Genomic DNA, 21,825 nt, shown 5'->3' with positions numbered 1-21,825 from the left:
AAAGGGGTCATAACGTGAGAAAATTACATTTGACATATATTTGACATATAAGAGCTCATTGTATTATAAAAACATACTTTAAGTTTTAGAACCCAAAACTTCCTCCTCAATGAAAAAAGAGAATTTGTTGAAACTAAGCTGCCAAAACGCCTCGTTCTCTACATCCTCTACATTGTGATGTCACACTGTGGTAGACATTTCTATCTGACCGCCTCCACAACATCACATCAATGCCTACTTTACCTTATCACTTCCTCATCCTCTGCCCAGCAGCAGTGAGCAGTGAAATGGCAAGGAGAGACCAGGTCAGTCAAGAGCAGACAGCCAGTCATAATAGTGGCCATTAACCAACAATGCTATTAAGATCTATTCCTAAATTTATCCCCTGACCCAAACCTAAACATAACCATGATTGAATATGAAAATCACTGTTGTGTACCATGGAAAAAATGTAACCATTGGGTTTGGAATGTGCATTCTTATGATTTTTCCTAAGTTTATCCACTAAGTCAAACCCCAAACCTAAACATAACCATGGAAAATATAGGAAAATATATTTTATGTACCGCAAAGCAGGGGCACCTGCAGGATTTAATCTGAGGGTACGCGCAGAAATCTGCCTAATAAACCTTATTTCATTCTCCCCCAGGACAATTTTTTTTGTTGTTGAAAAAAACAACACCAACGCGTTCAGTTCTGGTGACTTTGAGATAAGCATTTGTTTTATTTTTATTCGAGTATGAGTAGCATTCATGTACCCAGTAACTGTTCAGACAGACACATTTTCATGCTAAAAAAGCAAAATGCATCACACCGAACTGAGTAGAATGCAGGGCCTTATTTTTATCAGTTGAAGAAGTTTTTTTTTACTTGACAGCATCTAAAGCTCTTGTGAGAGATGCTAAAAACACGGTGAAATGTGACACAGTTGTCAAAAGACATCTAGCGAATGTTTACATGGAAATTGATTAAAAAACAGCGCGAGTGGATGCAAAAACACGTTCGGTTTGAACAACCAAACAACCGAATTACACAGCACTAGTTGAAGTTTCTCAAAGGTACCTCTCAAAAAGACAGACTTTTGTTTCAGTTGACTATAGGTGAATTTATACTGTATCCAGTGCTGTATTAATAAATATCCCAGTCCAAATGATTCAGTAAGAGAGCGGTCTGAACAAATTGTACTGAATCACAAATCGATTCAGACCCTTTTGCGAGCCTTTTGGCCAATTCACTGAAAAGAACCAACTCAAAAGAACTATTCATTCGCAAATTGGGTATTGCTAGTTCTTTTAAACAGCCAACAGAAATACGGGACACATTTCATGATTGGTGAAATATTCTGAGAGTTAATATTTCTCAGGTCAGTCGGAGCGTCCCTGCCACAAAGCAAAGAAAACAATGGTGTTTGGAATGATATGAGAGATTCATATTTATTACAGGTTATTGACATAACCTGACAGTCATTTGTATTGCATAAATAAGCCAAGTCTTACGTATTTTATGATTTTGACGTCTCTTACCAATTATTACAAGTTGTCATGAGACTATGTTGGAAATTTAAGTCCATATTCACTGAAAGTCTTCCTATCAATCATAGCTTGCACTTCTCTTTCTTGCACTTGAACTGGTGTGTCACGATTAGTCACAAGACATGTGAGAACCAATGGCATTTGGCATCATTGACGTCAAACCAGCGATATGATTTTGAATCTGAAGCCAATTTGGAATTTTGGGGAACTGTTCCTTTAAGAGAACTCTGGCAGGCTGATACAGTTTCATTATGATATAATATAGGCTAATATTTTTTTTTTTTTATCATTTACAATTTTTACAAATGAGAGAATCAAACAAATGGATCAGCTGGTGTTATAACCATAAAAAGTTTCAATTCAATGTAGGGAGATTTACAAATCATTAAAAGATTATCCCTGTTTATTTGGAGTTGGTAATGCTTAAACTCTTGCACTTTGTTAATTGCTATCTGAGAGTTGCCCTGGGGCAGTTGGGAGACAGCAGAACACACAAATTGCACAGTTCAAAATGGTGCTGCCAGGCTTTTAACATGTGTACCCAAAAGCAAACATATAACTCCTGTTTTATTTTCCCTGTACTGGTTGCTGATTTGTTACAGAATTGAATAAAAACAAATAGTAATAATTTGAATTAAAAGTCCTTAAATAGATTAGCGCCATCCTATCTCATTCATCTATTGTCTGCTCACCAACCTGGGAGATCCCTCAGGTCCTCTGATCAGAGGCTTTTGAGTGTCCCCGGGTCTAAATTGAAATCGATAACCAGCTGAACCATACCTTTGCGGAAGTGGCTACTAAGCTTTGGAACTGCCTACCTGACAAGATTTTAAATTAAAGTTAAAAACTCATTTATTTTCACTAGCTTTTAATCAATTTGAGATGTAATTTATTGTGTGATGCACTTTATTTCTGAACAGTTTATTTATTTTTATATAATGTAGATTGTGTATAATGCATTGTGTACCTCTGTGTGTACTGATGAATTATGAATGTTTTTATATTTCAATTCACTTTTATATTGCAATGATTGCACAGCACTTTGGTCAGCTGCCGTTGTTTTAACTGTGCTATATAATTCAATTGGCATTGACATCTCTCGTATCGTTCCAAACCCAGATGTTTTCTTTCTTCTGTCAAAATCATGGTTAGATTTGGGTTAGGAGTTAAATGTAGGAAAAATCATAATAGCATTGTTCGTTGGTCATTTATTTTTCTTTAAGGGAGTCAACTCGTGATTTCTTACAATTTTACCATTTCTTACTATTAGTATGACATCTCTTAACACCAGATTCATATACAATATACACACATATATTGACTATTAATGACATCCATTGTTAGATGACTAATACCCCATATGTTATGTATGATAATATGGGTAATTCATGCTGTAAAATGCGATGTGTTAATAAAAACTACACTTACAGCAGTTATTTTTGTATCCTGTTTGCTACATCAACTAAAATTCAGGAACTGACTTGGAAATTAAAAGGCATTCTCAATAAAATTTTGAATGGCACTCAACACTGCTCATATATGCAGTATACACGCTTTTTGGAACAGCCGTAGGGCAAGCGGTGCACTTCAGCAGCTGGCCTTCTGACAGTGAGCTAACAAAACGAGAGACCTCATATGCACAAAGACTGACCTCAATTCAATATGATGTCTCAACTATTGATCTGAACAGTGCTGGCTGGCCAGCCCTCCCAGAGACAGACCGCTCACTTGCCCTTGTGGCCAACGTTCAAGTTTACAATCTATAGCTGCAAGGCGTCTACATTGTTAATGTTTGATACATGCATTGCCATTGTGCCCTTCAAACAATCTGCACCCACTTACTTCATCCAGGCCTCTTGTTAAATTGAGATTGAGTCATATCAGATAGAAGTTTGGAGGTTAAATCTGAGTGACTCAAGCACTGCCATTTGCACAGAAACAACACCCCATTTGTTTGCTAGAGTAGAGTTTAGAACAATCACGGTCACTTCTAAATGATTTATGGGGAGTGACACAAGACTTGTCAGTTCAGTTCAACCAGACCGAAACCTCACGTCTATTAAAATGTCACAGAGAATATAAACATTAGTAAGTTTACAACAAAAATAGTTCAATGCATAGGCATGTTGAATTTTGATCAATCCGAAGATGCAAAATACAATAAGCATCCTTATTGTTGCTTCAAATGTGATATGCATTTATATAGATTCATACTGATATTTAACTTACCTATTGGGCACACATAGCCCTGCAAATGTATTTTATATTCATAGTGAAGTAATATTCTATGGTGTGGGGGTGGAGAGGTCACTGTTGAACTGGGAGTGACAGTTCTGAAATGAAGGTATAAGTCATTTTCATACTAGTCGCTCTTGTCCTATACTGTCGCTGGAAGGGCTCTATAGACACAAGGTCACAAGCTTGACTTATAACCCTGCCAACAGATTTCCGCCTAAAGAATATGGACAATATCCTGCTTGATACAACATTATGCATTATAGTGAATATTTTCAAAAAGATAGAAAATATAAAATGAAAAATTATAAATAAAGAACATTTCTCATTCTGAAAATATTTTTTTTTATTAATAATTACTTAACTCAATTTAGGTACCTATCAATTAGGTATTCAATTAACTTTAAATATAACAGCTGTATTTCCACAGGCGCAGAGCTGAGCCGGCATTTTAAATTCATTCTCAAATCAGCGGAGCAGATATGCTTTGGATGATGGTTAATTTTCCAGTGGGACAATGCCTCAGCCCGTTTGCCAAAGACTAAGAGGGAGAGAAAATGTAAGCATAGGCCTAGAAATAGATAGACCTAAAATACCCCATCCATAATAAATCAGGAGAAAAAAAGTACTGTAATTGTTCAAATCTGAAGGTGTAACAGAAAAACAAAACGCAAATAATCAAGGGGGTGAATACTTTTCCCCTGCAGTTAAAGTCAAATAATAGTGCTAACACATTATACAGCAACAAAACAACAGCAGTAATTCTGTGCAAGACACATTTTATTTCATGAATTAATTTCTCCAAACCTAAAATACAGAAAAAAATACCTTTATAGAAATATTCTGTGAACTAATACAACAGGTCCTGCTTTCAAAGGTCCCAATGGCTTATATATCCAAATGCTGCCTTAAAAGCTGTAGTGCCATGTTACAAATGTGACAACGGGGTTTAAACATATTCAAACGAGCAATAAAATTGAACAAAAATACTTGATACCTATGCTAAACATTATACCTGGTCATCAAAGGCAGACTGCTGGCATTGTTGAAGTCTTGAGATTGTTGGTATAGGGAGAATTAGGGTAATCTAGGACATTTTGGACTTTTTTTTTTAAAGTGTAGGGATCAAAACCTGCATTTATCATGACTTACATATGCTGTGCTTGTTGTTATGCAGACAACATTCTGTCTGAATACTGAATATTTGGATGTAGCTGAGAAGAGCATGGAGAGTTGAGGGTATCTTGCTGGTTTCAAGTGCCTCTTTCAAGTCTTCTTTATCAGAGACCTAAATGCAAATAAAAATCAACAACAAAATCGACAAAATATCTCCTTAGTCATAACTTCCACAAAATGCTCCCAAGAGTTCTGTTGCCTGTCCTGCTTTGGCAATGGCTTTCTCTCCAATGAGTTCTGTGCGAGTCTTGCCGGTCTCTCGTTCTTTTGGGTGACCATAATACAGACTTCGGCCATCCTGAATTTAACAGCTAGGATCAACTTAGTTTCATTTTACGTCACCACACACATATGGACAGAATATTGATGTTGTCTTTAAAACTAATGGTGCAGTTTCCGAGGTCCATCGACAGTCAATAGCTTTTCTGGTAATCATTTTGGAATCAGCTGTAATGGATTCTGGTTGAGTCAAAGTCAGGAATGGACACTTAACTTCTGGCCAAACTGTCCTGCAGCCAAGTTCTCTATCTTAGAGAACTGTCCAGTACATGCAAAGTGGTCCATTCACATTTTCGGGACAGGTGGCTGATGCTTCAGATAAGTGAGTGGTGATGATGTAGCAAAAAGGGGTGTGGCTCACTGACAGATTCTCTGTATCGGCCATCACCCCACAGCAGCAAGGATGTGACATGGATTAGGAGGAGGGATCAAGGACCGTTCTCGTTGTAATGTAGCGAGATGGGGCGGTCTCTCTGGACAGGCATGTAAGGCCAGTTGTAGCTGGAGCCAGATAGCAGCATGTCCCTTAACAGGGTCTCAATGGGTGTTTTACCAACCAGGCGAACAAAGAAGAGCTGTTCGATGACGGGAGAGGAGACAATGCGCAGGGAGGGCAGCCGTAACAACAAACGGCCAAATCGGTTGGGTTGATTGGGATACTGGTTCCGCACATACTCCTCAAGAGCACATTGAGACTTTTCCTGGATGCTCTCCACATGGGCAACATCTGAAAGACCCATGGCATCTAGAACAGAAAGTAAAAACAGATGACAAAATCAGTTGATAAAGATCTGAAAGTTCTGAAGATCCTCCAGACATCGTTTTAGTTCAACAAACTAAATAAGTAAGTACTAACAAACTTACATTTAGTTCCTACAAGAACTCTAAAGAACTCTAAGGACTGTCAATGGTTCCTTTAGTAGCCCCATCAAAAGGGAAATGTTTTGACGCTCTTGAAATATATAGTATGTAATGGAGAAGTAATATTATTATATTAAGTTGCTTAAGTACATAATTAGGATATTTAAGGCTCCTTTTAAGGGTCCCTGGAGGATCTACAGAGGGCTCCGCTGTTGTGGCAGCTTAGGAACCCCAAATGAGCCCTTCTAAGCAGAAGGTTTTGCTATTTCAGTTACAACCATTCCTATCAAGTGTATAAAACCAAGCATACAGCCATGAAATCTCCTAGCAGAATGGGGTGTACATTTTCTGTAACAGATAATGCCCCTGTGCACAAAGCGAGGTCCATAAAGAAATGGTTTACAGAGTATGGCATGGAAGAACTTGGCTGGCCTTCACAAAGCCCAGACCTAAACCCCATTGAACACCTAAATTTGACCAATGACCGTGAGACAGGCCCCATTGCCCAACATCAGTGCCTGACCTCACTGAATGGGAGCAAGTCCCAACACCCATGTTCCAACATCTAATGGAAAGCCTTCCCAGAAGGTACAGTAGAGTTGAAGTGTGGCATTAGGCTGTCCACATACTTTTGGCCATGTAGAGTATTTTACTCAAGTATGTAAGGGTTTTAACCCATGACCTTCTTCTCTATTCTCTCTGTCATGCTACTGTCATTGGTGTATGCATATACTTAGTCCTGCTGAGCTTTAGTTCTAATAACAATAGATTCATTGCTTCATATTTCTATGAGGGTAAGGAGACCCACTGAGCAGACACAACTGGTGCTTCTGTCAACATTGCATGAGTCCAAATAAAGACATCGACAGTTACTACAGCCGCCGTTTTGTAAGGAGGGGGCACTGATGCATCTGTCTCGGGCATAATGTCACTGTTGACAAGCCTTGCGTGCTTCTAGTGCAGTTCTTCAAGTGCCGGCGTAGCACTCTTTCCCTTTGTGTCTCACAGTGTGAACACATGCTGAGAACTTCCACCACACCGCGTCGGGCAAACGGGGCAAATGGCTGACATTAGAAGCCTGTCGGGGGATATGAGGTGATAGGAGGTTTGCGCAGAGGATCCGGGCTACAAGAGTTTGTCTGTCCCTGTTAGCTCATGCCGGCAGGTCCCATCAGGGGGTGAAGGGGGCTTTGGCTGCAATTGCAGCATGGATCACATTGATGCCCTGGGCTACAGAGGTTATGTAGGTCACGGCCAGACTGAGGCAAATCTCTCTTGCAGCAACTCTGCATGCATAATTCAGTCGTGTTGGTGGGAGTCAGGGTGGGTGGGGGGCTGCTTGCCTGGTTTCAATATAGATGGAAACGTGGAGGATAGAGTGATAAAAAAAACTATTCGAGAGCGGTAGGTTCAGTCATCCATTTGGAAAAGTGCAGCTCTGGGCTGGAAAAGGGTTTCTGACAGGTAGAGCAGGGAATCAGAAATAATCTATACCAGTGGGCAAGAGTCATCTCAGAGCCTGGAGTTCTGTACTTGTGTGTTTGGCAACAGCTAAGGAAATTCTACGCATCTTGCACCCTTAGTGAAACATTACTGTGGTGATACGTTCACTTGCACTTGAATAAATGTTTTTTGCAAAAGTTGGATTAACAGTCCTAGATAATGCAATTGTAGCTCGGCTTCATCCAGCATGTAGTTAATTGGACCACAGCTGCATTCTGCATTGTGCACATGCTTGCTCCAAAAGACAGGTGATGTGCGAAGTGTATTTAACCTGTTGTGATTTTCGTCTTTCCATTAAATATTCGATTAAGCTTTGTGTTATGTCTACATGAACAGACAGGTGAAGGCTTTAGCTTGACTATGCAGAAACTCAATTACAATTGTAATTGTGCATTTAAATGTACTGTGTTGGGATAACAAGTTAAAAGTAATGCATGCTACATCATCAGGTTACTTTTGGAGTAACAAATAATGGGATAGTTGCATGCAAACTATGTTGATGATGAATTCCATTTTTAAATAACAAACAACTTTCTATCACTGATGGTGAGAATTTAAAAAAAATGCTGGTCTATACACACATAGACGTCATTGGCTGCTGTGTCTCACAGTTTTTTCAGCATCTTGCCGAGCATTCTGTTCCATTCCATTGTGATACATCTAGCCATTTTTTAACATAATAATGCACCCGATGTGAATGGCCAGTTATGCATTACTTTACATGATAAGTAACAATGTAACTTAGTTATTAGTTGTTTTTATTAGGAGTAACATTATAATATAACAATATGTTTCAAAATTAACGTTTCCCAATACTGGTGATCATTGGTTATCACATAGTACTTGTTGGGAAATAAACCACAATCACTCATCAAGTCTAATTCGATCCAAATAGAAAATACTGAAAACATAGATTCAATAAATAAACGGAACAGATATGTGGCAGGGCGGAGGGCGGGGCCAGGTCGAGATTCTACACACCCGGTCCCTTATCAGGCTAATCAAGCCTCCGAGAGGGATAAAGGCAGACTGCAGAGGATTGTGCGGGAGAGAGAGATCGTTTAAGGACATGTCTGTCATGTGTGTGTTTTGTCTTTTGTTTAAGTTTATTATTAAAATATTATTTATATTGACAAGCCGGTTCTCGCCTCCTCCTTTCCATCTTAATTACGTTATAAGATATTTTCTAAATGTTAGACAGTGGATATTATCAGGTTTAAATTGTATGTCTAAACCCAGAAAAGTTGACTATAGCTCATTTTATTTATTGTTTACAAAATGAATTCAGAATTCACATACTGTAAATGCTAATCAAATCATACTATGTTTAGTTTTGTTATTCTTACCAGATGTGAAAAGTACAATGGACTTCAGGCAGGAGTACTCAGCCGTGTCTACCTGAAGGGCTTTCAGTTTCTCCACCTGCTCTTGGAAGACACGTATGTGGTCCATGAAGGCCACCACCCGCTCGGCTGACATGGGGGAGGCATGTAGACCAGCTGCAGCCAGCAGGGGAGCCACATGCAGTGGCATAGAACACTGAGCAGCATTTAGAACGAACAGTTCACTCCACGACATGCGTAAGAGCGCCACCTAGACACAAAATAAATGAAAAATGACATACATACATACATAAAAGCAACAATATGTACAGTATTTTTTAATGTAAAGTTAACGTGAAATCAAAAACAAAAATAGATAGTTCCGACTCTAAATTCTGATAAGATGCACTGTCTTCAAAGCCGTTGTAAAATGCACACCTGTGACTGCGTATTCTATATGAATTTAGATTATAACTCTATATGTAAATACATTGCTAGGAAACTGTAAATAGCAAACAGTAATTATATATCGACAGAATATATAAATGTTTATTCAGATTTTATAAATCATTTTCACTTTTTATTAAACTTATTTTTTTTACCATACTGCTGTCACTAGTGTTTTATAAATCAATATCATGTTACAGTGATTTACTACAGTTAAAGAGGTTTTAAGGGGTTTGAGAATGTCCCTTCATGTTCTCAGTCTTATTGAGAACAATTCATGTACATGTACATGTTATTCCAAAGAAAACAAAATGCTTGTCTTGGTAACTTTTCTTTTTGGCAGACATAATCAAACCTTCTTATTTTTCAACCCCTTCCCTCTGACTACTAGTCACATAGAGACCACTTTTTATGATTCTGTCATTTGTGATGGTTAACATTAAGTCCTGAGATTTGTTCTTGTTTATTATCCTGTTTCACTCAGAAATACACCGATCAGCCATAACATTAAAACCACGGTAACAAATACGGTAACTCAGATAAACGCTCTGTACAATTGTGGTGAGAAGAATATAATCTCAGAAGGCAGAATGCACACGGGGGGCCTACACAATATTAGGCAGGTGGCTTTAATGTTGTGGCTGATTGGTGTATGTCACATTGCAAGTAAAATGGGTTGGGAACCCCATTTCATGTTGACATTTACCATAAATTCCTGACCTATGAACCAAGCGGCTGGATTAGAACATGTCTAAGAGAGTAACACTGGTTCTGGAAAACTTGCTTTACCTGGTCCATGAGTTGTAGGTCAGGAAAGAAAGGGATGTTCTTCGCCCACTCCACAGCACTAAAGAGCAAACGGGCGGCCAATTCACAGATGTTTTCGATGCCCATAAGGTTATTGGACTGCATGCACTGAGCTCCATATCGGGAGGTGGGATACGGCTCGGCCCGCAAGAGCAGTGAAATGAAGCCGGAAAGATAAGGCTGCCCGTTGTAAGGGTCACTCCCATTGGTCAGGTACTGTCCTGGACTGGATTGCGAGTTCGACATACGACCCCTTTGGACGGCTAAGGAAAGGAAAGTAAAAACCAAAGTGCCATTAGAACTGGATATTAATATGTTTACTTGTTACACAACACTGTAATAAATAAAGGTACATGCTTACAGACTAAGCCTTAACCAACTGCCAGTACAGATCAGCCAAGTCCATTCTAGAAGCTTTCTAAGATACAAATACAGTCTGCATAGAATTTGTGAAGCACATCAAGAAGACAACAACACTTTTGCTTTTCATCAATGAGTAATGAACTAGTGAACACTATGAGTGGAATGGGGTTTTTGAAACTTCCTCCAACAAATGGCTCGGCAAAACAGAGGACATTCCTGCAATGATGCAGCTCAGAGCCCATTTGGGTAACACCAGTTTAACTATCCTGCCATCTGGCCAATAACTCTTATTTACTACTAAACAGAATGAGCATGAAAAGAACAGAAAATAAGACACAAACCAACCAAGTGTGTAAGAGAGAAAGAGAAGCCCAAACTAAAAAGTTCTCATTTATGTTTCGTATCAACATCCAATAATGGGAGTTTATTAGGAGAATCTTGTATTTTTGATTGCAGACTTTGGTATCTTGTGAATCTGAGCACAGCTTGAGACATTGTTTATATCTTCTGAAACTCACATGTGAAGTTTGTGAGATTACGAGGGTTTTTTTTCTCTAGAGAACACTTTTGAGAAGCTGGAGACTTAAGCAAATAACTCCAATTGCTCTCAATTTAATTTAGGTGAAACTCATGAGCTATTTAAACATTCTCTTTTTAAAATATTTAAAAAATCTCACTTGTTATTTTTCTTTCCTACAGGTATGCTCCAGAATATGACTTTACATCACACAATGACAGTCATAGGAATTACAGACATGGACCTATTTTACAAAGTACTGGAGACCACAGGTGCCTTTGATCACAAATCGCACCTGAGAATAAAGGTACCCCAAATTACCCAGATATTAAATACATTCTGAGATTCCCTTAGGGAGGAAAGAAGTATGAAGATACAGAATCATTTGAAAAGCCGCCACTGTATTGTTATTGAAACAAGACTTTCTAATGAATGCTCCAGTAAAGGTTTATAATTTTCAAATGAATGTATTACAGAAGACGTTCCTTTTTCTTGCTTTACACTGTTATCCACAGTTTTCCAGAGCAACTACTGGACGGCGCCATGTTTATTCTAATTGCCAGTTTTCTGTTTCTGGTCTCGTGACGCAATGTAAAAACTACCAAAATGAGCAATCCAGATGTAGAACAACAAGCATTTAAGTGTTATTTGGAGTAAAAATTCATTTCAGGCTCAACTTTTGCAGTTGTTGGCTGTCATAACAACTAAAAGTAGCTAATTATATCACGTAAGTAACCTCAGACCATCACTTCATGTCATGAACAAGAAATTGAAAACAGGCGAATAGTGGAACACTTTCACGTTCAGGAAAAGACTAAAGAATGTTGTTGTTATCTAATGGGGCTTTTCAACTGCACGGTACAGCTCGAGTGTTTTTTCACTGTGGATAGTAGTCATTTTTTAGTACCACCTCGGTCGAGGTTCCAAGCGAGCCGAGCCGATACTAAATGTGATGTCAAAACCCTGCAGATCACTGAATGGTCAGAGAGAATCGTCACTACCAGCGTCAATGGATTTGTGACACAGGACATCAACCCGCTAGTTTTAAAGTTAGCAACAGCGATAGCAGTATCATTTGTTCAAGCGACTTTCGAATTGCGAAAAGAAATGGCTGTGCGCAAAACCACGCCGTGGTCAATAAACGAGGTGCAGACGTTCCTCTCGTTAGCAGCCTTGGAGAGGATCCAACGAGAGCTGGATGGGACGACGCAAAACGAAAAAGTTTTCAGGAAGTGTCTCAGCCGTTGGCCGCATACAGCTACCACCAGACCTACCAACAGTATAGGGAAAAGTAAAAAACTTCAAAGTGAACCATCAAGGACCAGTGGTAAAAACAGAAGAAAGTAGAAGTGGTTCGACCAAATGGATGCTATCTATGGCAATAGACCGGCGAGCAATGGGAGGGAGAGTGCCCTGGACTCGGCCACAGCGTTGTTGGAGTCCACGATGGAGGATGGTATGTTAACTCTATACTCTCCTTGAAAGCTTCACTTTATTTAGTTGACCAGCTACTGGAAAGCTTGCTTCTAAAACAACCAGGCCAATTTAACTGTTACATGCAACAACTGCTTCATGCATCGCAATGAGCTAGTAGCTAACAGCTAGCGGCCGTGATATTGTTTATGGTCAGTAATGTTCTTGAGTTGTTGTTGCTAGTTTGTTTTGTGTCGTGTTTAAGATGATGTCAAACTGCAGTGGAAAAGCAAGCTCAGTAAAGTAAAGCGAGCAGAGTCAATTCGAACCGTAACGTGCAGTGGAAATGTGCCATAAATGCATTGTGGACAGTCTCTAGGCAGCTATCTACAGTAATCCTATGCATAGTAACATACTGGAGCAAAAACTAAATCTTCCATTGGACCAATCTTCCAACAAATATGTAGTCACACCTCAAACTCAAGCTATTGGTTGAGCCAATGTTGCTGTGTCAGATTGGTCAGAATAAACAAACAAACAATGTTTTGACAGCACCACAGAGCTGCTGTGTTAACACTTCTGAAGCAAATCAACTTATGCCATTCCAGTATGAGCAGTATGACCCTGTATTATTTTCTAGCTTCTGCAGAACACAAACAAAGGTTTTTAGAAGAATATTCCAGCTCTGTCGGTCCACTCAATGCAAGTGAAAGGTGGCCAGGCCTTTGCTCTAAAAAGTAGATAATGGCAACATTAAAATAATTCATATGTCTCCAGTGGGCTATTCAATGTCTTCTGAAGTGATCCAGTTGTTTTGTGTGAGAAAAAAACTAAATATAACTCTGTTTTCACTGTACATCTTGCCATTGAAATCTTTAGGCACGATCATGATTTCAAGCTCAGTTACACTTCCTAATGCCTGACCCATGTGCAGAGCACTAGATGGGGCTATAGGAAGTGTAATCGAGCTTGAAATCATGATTGCCAAGGAGAATGCTGTCAAGATGTACAATGAAAAATGAGTTACATTTTGCTTGTTCTAACCATAAACCAACTGGATCACTTCAGAAGACTGGAACTAGAGTTTGATGGACTATAATTATGCTGACTTGATCTGCTTTTTGGAGCTTCAAAGGCCTGGCACCCATTCACTTGCATGAATGGACCTACAGAGCTGAAATATTCTTCTTCAAATCTGTGTTTGAGTTCAGCTGAAGAAAGAAGGTCATACACATTAGATGGCATGAGGGTGAGTAAATGGGTGAACTAACATTTTATGCAGCCATATGGAGGAAGTGTTTCACCTTTTAACCTAAAACCGACATCAAACAAAATTGCAATCTTTTTGAGCGACCTGACTTTGCCAAACATAACAACATTGGCTCAATGAATGGCTTAAGTTTAATTATGTGTGATGCAATTAGTGGCACAGAAATTAAACACTTTTAAATTGTCTTTTGATTTGATTTGCAAAAAGTGCCATTAATTCTGAATCTGTTATAGGACAATTTGCTTCTCTAAACCCCTGAGTTTTGATTAAAGTTACGATATTATACAGTTCTTAAGTGGTTACCACAAAATGATGTAAAATCATTATTAACAGTGTTATTAGCATAAAACATAGAAAAAGCTAAGAAAAATCTCAAACACTCAATCTCAACTCAAAAATACATTCTTTCTAGTTAGATATTCAAGTTATCATGCTTAACTTGTGCCAGGGGTTTAACATGCAACTCCTACTTCGAGGTCAAAAGTTATGCTAGCTGGACTTTCCTGTTCCTCCTTTTTTTCTCTCTTTCCCTCTCTTTCAACATTTTCCGTTCTCTGAAACGGGTTGGTTGTGATGAAGCACAGGCACACCATAAACAATAACAAAACAAAACAAAAAATAAGGAGGGTGGAGCAGCGAGCAATAATGTTAGACATTCAGGCGTTGGACCACATTTCTGCACAAAAGTTTAACATCACTCATGAGTCCAACTTCACGAATCCATTTATACATTTAAATAATCCTACTGCCATAATTATTTACAATTAAGAACCACTGAAACTGTACTTACTGTGACGAAATGTGATATATGTCTGAAGACAGATCTGAAAACTCTACAGTGGAATCCAAAATTTGCATTTGCAGAATGCCTCCATTGTGTATTCTTTCCTAATTTTATTACATTTATAATTGCATAATTGCATGTTATCAGCATAGCAACTTGAGTTGAATTTATTTGCATTAATGACAGCATGCACACGAGCTGGCATGGAATCCACAATTTTGTGCAAAAAACCTGAATACCCATGTTATCCAGTAGGATTTAAGAATGTTCCAAAGATAACATGGCCAATGTCACAAATTTGCTTACATTTTATTATTGACCTAGAAATCCAGACTTTCAATGTGGTCTCAGACTTTCTGACTCCACTGGATGTGAAGAATCTGATGTGTTAATGTTAAACAGCAATAATCAGAAAGAAAGGAAGAGTCACCTGTTCAAACTGGTAGTACAGCAGGATTAGTCAGTCGACCAGGTGGCAGGGTGATATTTACCCACAGAGAGCTGACAAATTTGGACTTTGCTATGATCCTGTCTATTATTAATGTTTACTTTCCATTGACCTATTTTTCACCGAGTGAATAACAGGTCATGGGATGAAGTCACAGTTTCAGCACGTTTGTCAAGACTCTCGCAACAACTGCGATGTTGCACCCTGCACAATTCTTCATGAAACTATTAAAGATGCTCAGATTACATATTAATACATATATATATATATATATATATATATATATATCGATTCCCCTCTTTGTGTAAATCGATGGGATTCTTCCACCCGTTTTATCGTCTGCCAGTCTTTTTCTCAATAATTCATACTATTTCAGGTATCATAGCGTAAATGGGGTGGGGCTTGTCATGTGGAAAAATCTAATACTTAGGCTTAGGTATTTGAACAGACCCCTAACTTTAAGTATAAGCAATAAAAATAGTGATCCTTACCTAAGAATAATAATAATGTGATTGGAGTGAGAAGAGATATGATGTTGTATTTGTACATGTGTGAAAGCTCTTAGTGTGAATGTCACACTTTTCATTCAGTCTACATATTGGTCTTTTTCTCGCTTTGATAAAGGTCACGGTGCACGGAACATTCCAGCAGCCGCACATACTTGCAGAAGCCTGCGAAACTGACAAGGCAATCACGGTTCTTTCTTTCAATCAGAGGCGCCCTTTGTCAGGCTGGAATGTCAGTCATGTCAAGAGCAGCCGTAAAGGTGTAAAAACAGGTAGAGCGATCGAAGAAGAGCAGTGAAATATCAGCCGTAAGACTCTAAGAGTCGTTTGAATTCCTACGACTTTCACTACAGCCAATGACGTCGCTGGACATCGTTTCCATCTAATATGTGACAGTTACTTGCTTCTATCACACACAACAGCTTCCTATCATGCTTACACATTCTACTGATTGGTTAAGTTTAGATAAGGGGTTAGGGTAAAGGCATAATATTAATAAGTACAGTATGTCTTTAACGCCTTATGCGTGAAACTCGCGCTTACTTCCGCATAAGACATCCGGGAATTTTCACGTGATGAAGTCGTACGAGTTTATGCGAACAACATCATGCAAGACCATACGAAATAGCCAATTCATAAATTATGTATGACTTTTAATGAGATCGGGTTGGATAATAAGATGCATTTTACTTTAATGAGGGCTTTTTTTCTAACCATAAAGAAACAGTATGTCCTTCATATATGTAAAATACAACATTGAATGCAAAAGATATCATGACGCAATAAACACATTTTAGGATACATTTTAAAAATATTGTGATTAGATTAGATTAAATCTCTGTCTACCGTCATTGTAGATTTAGAGGTAATTGCAATTTTAAGAGGCTTTCAGAACTGATTTTTCATCAAAACTCCATATTCAACAACACTCACCTCTGAGACACTGAATACATATTGCTAACAGCTATATTATTAAATATATTATATATTAGGCATATAACAAATACTAAGGAGCATTTTTGTCACTTTTAAGTGTTATTTTTTGCTCCAAGCACTGGTTCATTTCTGACCCTGGTTGTAGGTATCTGGTACCTTATCTGGTTTTCTAAATAACTTGAATAGGTTCTCCTGTAGCATCAAAGTTTAAAATCCTGTATTTTTCATAGTGTTGGTCAAATTCAGTTGTCTATTATCTGCAGAAATACTATTAAAAAAGAAAAAGGAAACAGCACTAAATCACAAATCTACTGTATATGTGAAGGTCTATATAAACCACAGTGGAATCGGCAGCATGGTTTGGCAACATTCATTACCAAACGCACATGATGAGCTTGTAGGAGTAGAGAGTGGGATTTCTGAGTGCTACAGAAAAACAAAGAGCCTCACAACGAAATGCATTTGGCCTCAGTCAACAAGCATAAGCTATACCAAAGTTCAAGAGTACAAGAGTTTCATTTGAAAGGCTACCAATGATCTATGCTGTCAAATATCTGAGTAACATCTGAGGCGTTGGTTTGATCTCCAGAATTGCTGAACTACCTTTGTGAAGGATTAATAAAGAATTAATGTATGGTAAATTGTCTGCACTTATATAGCGCTTTTTTAAACCTTAGAGGTTACCAAAGTGCTTTACACTGTGTCCCAATCACCCATTCACACACACACTCATACTCATACACCAATGGCGGCAGAGCTGCCATGCAAGGCACTAGTCTGCCATTGCGAGCAACATGGGTTCAGTGTCTTGCCCAAGGACACTTCGGCATTTGGAGTCATGTGGGCCGGGAATAGAACCGCCAACCCTGCGATAGGCAGCCGACCCGCTCTACCACCTGAGCCACAGCCGCCATATGTTGAGAATCCCATAACCAGAAATGATACTAGATATAACCATATTATTACCATGTTAGCTGCTTAATACCAATAATAGTATCTACATTCTTTTTTAAGTGACTGCACTGCATAATTCAGAAGAACTATAACTTGTGAATGAAAAGAAGAAGTGATTCTGTGTCTCTATTTCGTCACTACAAACACAGAACGAACTAGCCAGAGGAGTTTCAAATATATGCATACTATTGGTTTGAACCTTGTGCATAAAGACACTGAATTTAAAAGAAGCAATTAAATGTGTCTTGACTAAACTCTTGAAGCGGTTGATATCTTCACAATATTTGAATAAAAGTGCAAAAAGTGTAGGCTGCATATTCAAAAGGCACTATATTCAAAATTATTTAAATTCATAACGCATATGTTTTAGGGACCTATTTTCAAATATATGCATTGCACAGAGAGACCATTTTCAACTGTTTGTAGAGAGAAATAAAACATTAAAAACAGCTAAATATAGCAAATGGTCAATGAAAAACTCAGAAACTAGATCTGATTTTGACAGTCAACTTAAGATAATGGGGAATAAGCGTAATCACTGAAACATCCCTGAAGGATATTTGGGATGGTTATATCTGCTTTGTAGCGTGCATAAAATACAGAATAATTCTGGACCCCATATTCGTCATTGAATATGCAGAAAGCAAAACTATCTTTGCCCATATTCACATCAGGTTAACAGACTAGTGCATCAGGAGGTTTCCTCTGGTTCTTTCAGTTCAGAAGACATGACTAGATACACTTTTCCTGCAGTGTTTTTCATAAACCACATGAATGTGGAACTCCGCATAGTTCTCACAACCAACTGGAGAACGGAAAACAACTCATCTACAACCGTAGTAACTTAAACTTCACTTTAAGTTGATTGTTTAACATGTTTTTGCGCACTGATCACACATACAAGTTACGATATTGGCTAAAATTGGCCTGAACTTGGAATTTATTTGTCTCATTTGTAGAAACTTTAAGGCGCAACGACACAAATTAGCAGTAGCCTATTAAGTAATGTATGGTTCTCTGAAGATTTAAAAGGTTATTGATTTTACGTGATAGCTTCTTCAGATCAGCATACTGGTGGGTTGGGTTCTTTAAAGCTTGGGGGTGTTTTTTTTCTCTCTCAAAAAACTGCAGAATACATTTACATTTTACATTTATGCATTTGGCAGATGCTTTTATCCAAAGCGACTTACAGTGCACTTATTACAGGGACAAATCCCCCGGAGCAACCTGGAGTTAAGTGCCTTGCTCAAGGACACAATGGTGGTGGTGGCGGCGGCTGTGGGGATCGAACCAGCGACCTTCTGATTACCAGATTACCAGTTATGTGCTTAGACCACTACACCACCACCACTCCAGGATAAAACCTTTTTGATTCTAATTGAGAGCTTAATTTAACAGTGGCATCAATATATCAATTACAGAGAAGTTTTCCCTTAAGTTAGGTTATTTGGTTCGTGTAAGTCTACAGCAATTAACACAAACCACGAGAACGAGTCAGTCGTTCATGCACAAGAATTGTCGGATTAAATGTGGTATGCTTTTTGCCAAAATAACAGTTTCTGTGGTTACTTATTTGATACCTCTGACAGATATGTAACAAGCAGACATATAAAGGCAAACCAAAAAATGAGAACTGATTCTGAAGGCTTCTCTTTCAAACATTGTAAGGAATCATAGCCTATATTTATGGTTTACAGTGCTTAATTTTTGTAAAGGTTTGGTGCAAACTTTGATTACCATGGTGTTTTTTTCTTTTGCACTATTTTATTACATTGTTAATAATAATTTAACATAATTTTGTGGTAACCACTTAAGAACCCAATATTGTCACTTTTAAGCAAATTCAGGGGGTTAGAGAAGCAGATTGTCCTACAACAGATTCAGAATGAATGGCACTTTTTGTAATTAAATCAAATGTTTATCAACAACAGCATGCATGAGCAATAAATGTCTAATCTTACCCTCTCTCCTCATTCCCACTTTCAAGCACTTTTTCAGTCGACAGTATTGGCACTGGTTCCGATGGTGCTGGTCAATGGGACAGTCGCGGTTCCCGCGGCAGGTGTAACTCAGGTTTCGTCGCACCGAGCGCTTGAAGAAGCTCTTACAGCCCTCGCAGGTAAACTGGCCGTAGTGTTTGCCACTGGACTTGTCCCCGCACACCATGCAGTCCACGTTGGGGATTTTGTCCCCGGAGAGCGCGTCGTTACCCGGGGTTGAACCTGAGGGGGTTCCCGGGGTTCCGCCGGGCTCCTGACTGCAAATCTGCAGCTGGGACCCGGGATCCGCCGAAATGTTCTCTTGCCACTGATTTACTACCATTGCCATGCTATCCCGTAACACTTTGGGGGTAACAACAGATACAGTTCAACTATATTCACGCGGGGAGGAGGTTACAAACGATCCTCGATGACGTTTGGGTAGTTCTCCAAGACCTCTATATAAAAAAAAAAAATGGATCAAAACTTTAGTTCTCTAATCAGAGTGACTCTTGGGATATTTACCAAGTAAATAGACGGCGGCATAATTCGCGCACAAGAAAGCACTGCGAATTGTCATTCTCAGTGCGGAAATCCCCGAAACATGTTCAACTTGGAGTATCGGTCGCTCCGAAATACCGTCAATAACGATTGAGGATGTCCGTACGATTACACCAGTAGCCTACCGTCACAAGAGGACAGCAGCGAACAGTTCAAAACTTCGCGATCTTCTCGAAATCCCACGTGTGACCTTTCGCTTCAATTGCGAAATAAGTTGCGATTCGGTCGTTGATATTACGCTATCATTGGGTGTCTATTGGAGCCGATAAAATACAAAATTTCCAAAAAAAAAACATAGCCTATGGTGATGACGATTAATCGTAATATACAATTCGCAAAGAAGGACGCAACGCGAAATATTAGTCTGTTGTGTAAACACAACACGTAAATAAAAACACGCGCGCGCTACTTTTATAAGCGCTTAGACAGTTCTTTGTACCGGGAAAGTTCGTAAAGAATCCGTCAACTTCAGTATGACAAAGCTTGTGGGTTGTTTAAAAGCGGAGATCTTGAGCCCGTTCAGTGTGTTTCACAAGCCAGCTGTCCGTCCTATCTCTGAGAATCGTAGTTAAGAATTCGGTGAAAGTGACACTAAACAGCCGTGGTTGCAAAAGCTCCACCCACTATACCCATAAAAGGATATAGTGACCATATTAGGTCACTACGCTTTCTTATGGGGCGGGGCTTGTAGCCCTTAAGATCATCAATTGGTCAGCAGAGGTGCGCAAAGAAAGCCTTTGTCCAATTGGACAAAGACACTGCTCTTGCACAATTATTTTATAAATAATAGCCTATATATAATTTAAATAGGATAATCTTTATTTATCCTCTAGTACTTTCAAAAAGTTTAATAAACCTTACTTAGAATGAATTAATCTAATAGGAAAGCATGTTTGTTTATATATATATATATAGGCCTATATATATATATAATACAGAAAATTAATTTTCATGTGAATGATAACGCTGCAAAATTATTTTGCATAATGACGTCTAATTAATTATAACAAGATTAAACAATAGCGTTGGGATTAGTCAACATGATAGGTCGTTTGTTTTATTAGTGAGTTGTTGAGGTGTAAGAGTTTGCACCATTTGACAAAGGCTCCTCGTAGGAGTCTACACCTCTGTTAGTTCAGTCTGTAATGAGCATACTGGCGAGCTATTATTGCACAAAAGGCCACATGCGTATATTACAGTAGTGAAATGCACTAGGCTTTACCACTAAACCTAAACAGCTCTAAAACATGCAGTAAGGGGCATCGAAATAACTTATTGATGGCATAGTTTAAAAAACATAACAAAAATACATTAATTGCTTTTGTGCATAAGAACTGGCCTCCATTCTGAATGATTTGACATTAGTTCAATAGGAATGCATTCTTTTAGATTGTACTCAAAATGAATTTAGTTGTGCAAAATAATTTTACTTTGTTATGTAGTCAACTGGATTTATGTCAGATAGGCTATATTTAAGGTATCTGTAATATCTTAAACTCACTTCATGATAATCATGCATTTTATCATTTTACTGTTTACATTTGACTTCAGACAGTGAAGGTAAAATGTGTTACTGAGCAAACACATCACGTCCCTTGCTATATCATGTAAATTATATTTATGAGGTAAATAACTGCATGTGGAAAATCACTTTTTAGTTCTTACATAATCATCTGTATTGGTGCATGGTAAACCATGGTAAATGGTATATTTCCTAATATGGTAGCAATTGTTAGGATATCTAGTAACTAGGTAATAGAGACAAATAAGGTGATATAATGCAATAATTGTGCAACAATAAAAGCCAAAAATGAGAATATTTTGTTAGTTAGGTAGAGTATGTATTATTGCAATCTGACATGAAATATTTAAGCAACACAACAAAACCACAGTGATGTATTTATTGTTTTTCCCACCTTCTCCAAAATCTTC

General features: G+C 38.4%; 1 protein-coding gene across 1 annotated transcript; it reads right to left on the bottom strand.

Moving 5' to 3' along the window:
* Positions 1–4,467: 4,467 nt before the first annotated feature.
* LOC127658438 (nuclear receptor subfamily 2 group F member 5) lies at positions 4,468–20,447 on the bottom strand. Its single transcript, XM_052147732.1, has 4 exons — positions 19,315–20,447; positions 10,145–10,425; positions 8,933–9,179; positions 4,468–5,967 (listed from the first exon to the last, which is right to left on the bottom strand). Exons 1-4 carry the CDS (start codon positions 19,679–19,681, stop codon positions 5,651–5,653), a joined length of 1,212 nt encoding a protein of 403 aa, XP_052003692.1. The 5' UTR covers positions 19,682–20,447; the 3' UTR covers positions 4,468–5,650.
* Positions 20,448–21,825: the final 1,378 nt, after the last annotated feature.

Source organism: Xyrauchen texanus, chromosome 17 (genome assembly GCF_025860055.1).
Source record: "Xyrauchen texanus isolate HMW12.3.18 chromosome 17, RBS_HiC_50CHRs, whole genome shotgun sequence".
In the NCBI taxonomy this organism is placed as follows: Eukaryota; Metazoa; Chordata; class Actinopteri; order Cypriniformes; family Catostomidae; genus Xyrauchen; species Xyrauchen texanus.
This window is presented reverse-complemented; position numbering and strand designations above follow the sequence as displayed.

Excerpts from the sequence above, each read along its gene's own strand:
- LOC127658438 (XM_052147732.1), bottom strand. The coding sequence starts at position 19,681 with ATGGCAATGGTAGTAAATCAGTGGCAAGAGAACATTTCGGCGGATCCC. Across the intron at positions 10,426-19,314 it reads AGTGGGAATGAGGAGAGAGG|CCGTCCAAAGGGGTCGTATG; the intron begins GTAAGATTAGAC and ends TCCTTTCCTTAG. Across the intron at positions 9,180-10,144 it reads ACCTACAACTCATGGACCAG|GTGGCGCTCTTACGCATGTC; the intron begins GTAAAGCAAGTT and ends TTTTGTGTCTAG.